The 5,404-nt window shown below is 48.0% G+C and overlaps 1 protein-coding gene across 1 annotated transcript; it reads right to left on the bottom strand.

Moving 5' to 3' along the window:
- Positions 1–500: 500 nt before the first annotated feature.
- EDB91DRAFT_1258518 (uncharacterized protein) lies at positions 501–1,145 on the bottom strand (the record flags this gene model as incomplete). The annotated part of the gene is made up of 1 exon (XM_041324349.1): positions 501–1,145. One exon carries the CDS (start codon positions 1,143–1,145, stop codon positions 501–503), a length of 645 nt encoding a protein of 214 aa, XP_041168462.1.
- Between the last annotated feature and the right edge of the window lie 4,259 nt (positions 1,146–5,404).

Here is a 5,404-nt window from a genome sequence, read left to right as displayed (position 1 = left end):
CAACCGCCGTTTTCTTTCATTGTTGGCTCATATCATTCCTAGAAGTGCCCTCCAAGATATGTACCAGCCCACAAGAAGGAATTTTTTTTCAAGTTTGAAATGTATTTCTGAAATGACCATATAAATGCTTGACGTTGAGGCGAAAACCTCGTTCCGACTTGGATTGATTTTGCTTGATTTTTCGCGTTTTATTGGTATTGGGATGCTTGATGTTGAGGCGAAAACCTCGTTCTGACTTGGGTTGATTTTGCTTGATTTTTGGTATTTTATTGCTATGGCAGTCTCTTGTTATCGTATGGCTTGTCTTGATATAGCATGGTACCGAGAAACGAGACACCGAGAGAATACGTCCTTATCCTAACCAACGAGAAAGCTAACCCCGAACCTAATCTAACCCGGTGGGGGGTGGTTTTCTAACCCTCTCTAACAGGTGGGGGGCGGGGGGGTCTAACGACTCTAACGTCGTACGTTGACTTGACTATCGTATCGTACGGTAGTCTCTAACCTAACCTAACCAACGCACCTTGCTTTCCGTAGCCTTGTCTTCGAGGATGATCAACAGCCGACTGAATTGAGTCCCTGTAGCGCACATCACCAGGTTGCTCATAATGCAGTCCAACCCACGTGCTCACGCAAAAAAGTACGATGTATGCGAGAAGTTGTATCCACCACCATTTGGGATGCGGCACCACAAGATGCGCAGTAGGAGACACTGGTCTAGAGCGCTCACTACCTTCTTCGACATTTTCCAGCAGCGCATTTTCTTCCTCGGCAGCGTCGAATAGTTCAGTTGGTGCGTCGGTGGTGCCATTTCGCTGGAGCATGACATACCCTTGCTGAGAAAGGTTCATGCCTCCGACCGTCCCATTCCATCGGTTGATGAGCAGGGGAAGTAGAAATCGCGATACTTGAATGAAGGCAAAGATGGGGACTACGAAGAGAAGCAGAAGTAGGAACCTCCAGCTTAAGGGGAAAGCGGGTCGCCATCCAGAGAATCCCCAAAAGAACGCCACGGAAAACACCATCTCAGTTATGATGTAAAGCGCAACGAGGATCGAGAAGGAGAGGAGACCAGGATTGCGTGAAATTGAGTGAAAACCTGCGAGAGATAATGTGGAGAATGACCTTTGGAGTTGGGCAGACATGAGCGACTCTGAATTTTCTGGGGAGAAAAGACATGAATGAAGGCAGTGGAATTGGTGCTCACCACTCAGGCTATATCACGTTCATTTAGTATGCCGAACCATAGGCCGAGAACGTCTTGCTGCGCTTTTGAGATCACAGGTATGAGTTTGTGTTGCCGTTTCCATCTAATCACCGCTTCTTGAAATTCTCAGCCACTATCATATATAATTGAACCCATTACGAGAAGTCTTCAGTCTCAAACGTTGGCTCGGGACTCCCGTCTCGATTGACTCTCAAATCTCGAATCTCAACGACCTTCACTTTTTCTAAGCTCATTATTGCGGTGACCTAGATGTGTATAGCTTTGGCACCGACGGTCGACCAGACTCGACCAGGGCATAAAGTTCTCAGCCCATTTTCACACCCCGGGGCCTCAGTACTAGTGAAGCTGAGTAATGCTCCAATATTCTGAGCTTCTGAGCTTCCAAGTTCTCAGCTGAATTCGAATTCGCTGATTGAGTCAACTGCGTCATCTTTTGCCTATATCGGTGCCTACCTCAGCGAGCTCGGTTCTCTGCTCACTTATTATCTCTTATTTATTTGCAACTCTTTCTTCCAGCAAAACCGCCACCATCTGCTTTTTTCCCACGGTTCAACAGAACATGGGCGACGAGCCAGGAGGCAGTATAAGCATAGCTAGAAACCTTGACAAACGTATATCAGCAAGAACATATTCACAAGCAGCATCCCTTAGTAACACCAGACAACATATGAAGGAGTTCCAGCAACGTCGGGCGTGGGATGAATCAGAGCCCAACGATCCCCTCCCACCCCCAGAATTCCCATACAGACCAACCAATGCCAGCTACACGCCAATCACACCCACACGTAGAGGGTTAGGATACAAACGTAGACTGGAAACAACCACTTCTCCATCGGCCTCACCAAACACCGCGAGACAGACCAAACGCCGTCCTACAGAACACGTGGCTATGGTAAACGATGTAGCCCAACGCGAATACGACTCGGAAATGGAGACGGACATCTACAGTGAAACCTGTTCGGAGCAAGGATGGATCGCTGACTTAAACCATCATCTTATCAAAGCCGCAGAGGCATTAGACAACATATCAATCCACGCTAAGTTCCCAGATAACATACTTACCGCTGCTCAAAGAATTACACAGGCCATCCTACCCCCTAAACCGGTTGAAACACCAAGAAACAATCCTGACGACATAATGCCGATCCTCAACCAACTCGTCAAAGACGTCCAGGAACTACGACAAAGCAATAAACCGGAAACCAGTCAAAACCCCCGTACTCAAATCGCAAATGGCCCCACCATAACTCCTACTCTGAAGACCAAGACAAACTCAACTAAGATAACAGAACAAGAGAACCGACGCCGAAACAACCCGTTAACCCGACACCACCCCTCTAGACTCATTCTCCACATCGAAACTCCTCCGGACCCTACACAACGCCAAAAGGACCGAGGATTAGTAGAAGCGATCAATGAAAGACTCAAGGAGGTCACAAAAGTTACGGTCAACGGCATAAAATGGAACACCAAAGGTAACTGTATCGTTATTACACATCCGGATTACACAGCAGATGACTTGCTTCCATTCAAAGACGCCTTCGCAGACTTAATTGTCGGAAACTCCAACTATGCAGCCACACCAGACAAGGAATGGTTCCGTGTTCTTCTCAACAGTGTAGACACAGGGAAGTCCGATGCCGAAGACATGATGGAATTTGAACCACGATCCGGAGCAGAAGTAATCTATGAGATGAAAACTAACAACCCCAGTGTACGCAACATCAACTTCACGGCAGAACCCTCGTGGATGGCGAAGCCGGAGACCCTTGAACACAAATACCACTCAACCATGCTGTTAACGGTCTCATCACAGGAAGAAATCGACTACCTTCTCAAACACGTCGGTGGAGTCTTCTTATATGGACGGTACACCTCTTTCTCGCGCTTCCAAGATTTGAAACCTGTTCGTCAGTGCAACCGATGCTGGTCCTTCGACCATCATACGTCCAAATGTATTAACCCCCCCAAGTGTCGAGTATGTGCAGGCGACCACACTGAATCATTCCATACCTGCGATTTGTGCCCTAACACGGCCAAAGCACAAAAAGGATGTGATCACTCACCGATTAAATGCGCAAACTGTGGAGAAGCGCACACGGCAGACTCAACCAAATGCCCCATTCATATACTAACCAAAGGATCTGCAAGAGACCCACGACCAAGTATCCAAGGGGGACGGCGCGCACGTCGACCTCAAACTGCTAACGATCCAATAGCACCTCCAGAGACCCGGACTCCAACCCCACCATCAACATCCCAGAACCATATCGTAACGCCACAACCAATGAACGACAACAATATGGATGGATGGCAATGATAGTCCATACTAAACCCATAAAAATGATTCAACTCAACACTAACCGTTCAAATATAGTCTGCCACGCATTACTCAACAACGCCGTCCGTGATTATGACATCCTGCTCATAACGGAACCATGGTATGGTGACATCGGAAATAACACAAAGGGCCCAGCGTCGTTAACCGGATGGCAACCAATCCTACCATTACCGTCTGTTCCCCCGAATGTCATTCCTCGAGTCATGGCATACATCAAAAACAGACCTGACTTCATGGTTACCCTTCGTTCTGATCTCGCAATGGATGCTGACATACAAATTTTACAGATCAACCAAGGAACACATCCGCCTACAATACTTGTAAATATGTACAACCAGAAAGCAGGCGAGGATCCATTGAACTGGTCAGCAGACCGTCTTTTCAACATCGAACTACCAAACGGAATACCGGTCATCATCTCGGGAGATATGAACCTACACCACCCAATGTGGTCAAACACAGCTGAGAACCCCAATCCTCGTGCAGAAGCTTTCGTTGACTGGCTAACTGACCAGGGATTCATCATGCTAAACGAACGTGGGGCAACAACATACTTCGCACACGACGGTGAATCCTCGTCGGTCTTGGACCTAACATTCATCAACGACAGAGCATACGAACTCGACACGATCAAGGACTGGTCAATCGACTACGGTAAAGCCTACGGATCAGACCACGCAGCGCTCACATGGACACTAGACCATGAACGTGTCCCCATCGAGAATATCACGGCTCAACGATTCAATTGGAAAGATATCGATGAAGACACGATCAAAGCATGGAAAGGAGCGTTCATGAGAGAATTGACGGATAGAGAAGACGCATGGATACCGCTACGTGTTTCAACTCTTCCTAATATTGATGATATTGAAAGAGCTACCACAGCGCTACAAGATGCACTGGTGCAAGCAACAGAAAGCTCGGTCCCCATCCGCAAATCTAGTGCACATGCGAAACCATGGTGGACTCCCGACCTCACGCAATCACTCAACCGCATTGCAGAAACTCGTGAAAGGGCTAGACAACATCTCATCGATACAGGTTTTGCTGACCACGACCTTATCCAACAGATCCGCCAACTACGCAATCAGTTCAAACGGAAGACACGCCTTGCTAAACGACAGTGGGCAAACGAGACTCTGGGAAAAGCCACTCCCGATGACGTCTGGAATTTCACTCGATGGCCCAAAGGGATAAGAAACTACCCCACGCCACCACTCAGACGAAACAACGGTCAAAACATGGCAATAACACATGAGGAAAAGTGTGCTACACTACGAGGTGAACTGTTCCAACCGCCCCCGAATCTAGACTTAGCTGCACCAGATTTAGAACAGGACCTCCCGGATGACATCCCATGGGAACCCATAACATATGCCGAAGTGAAGAATGGTATATACCGACCAAATCGCAAAAAAGCTCCTGGACCCAGCCAAATCAACTACATGGCTCTCCGATGGGCCTGGGAGGTTGCATCGGAATATATCTACTTACTAATCTCACGCTGCGCAAATGTAGGCTACCATCCCATCGCCTGGCGACGCACAATCGCAGTAGCCCTGCGCAAGCCCCGAAAACCAGACTATTCGAACCCGAGAGCCTATAGACTAATCCAGCTAGAGGAATGTCTTGGAAAAGTCCTCGAAAGCGTACAGGCAAGTAGATTAGCATATCTCACAGCAAAATATCTGCTGGTACCTTCTTCACAGTTCGGAGGTCGCCCAGGAAGCTCCACAGTCGACGCAGCCCTATCATTCGTTCATGATATCGAAGCAGCCCGTAATCACGGACTTGTCACGTCGTGCATCACATTCGACATCAAAGGATACTTCGAC

The sequence above is a fragment of the Suillus paluster genome (assembly GCF_016628075.1).
Source record: "Suillus paluster strain FC165 chromosome Unknown EDB91scaffold_480, whole genome shotgun sequence".
NCBI classification, from domain to species: Eukaryota; Fungi; Basidiomycota; class Agaricomycetes; order Boletales; family Suillaceae; genus Suillus; species Suillus paluster.
The sequence above is the reverse complement of the archived record's forward strand: the minus strand, read 5'-3'. Positions and strand labels throughout refer to the sequence as shown.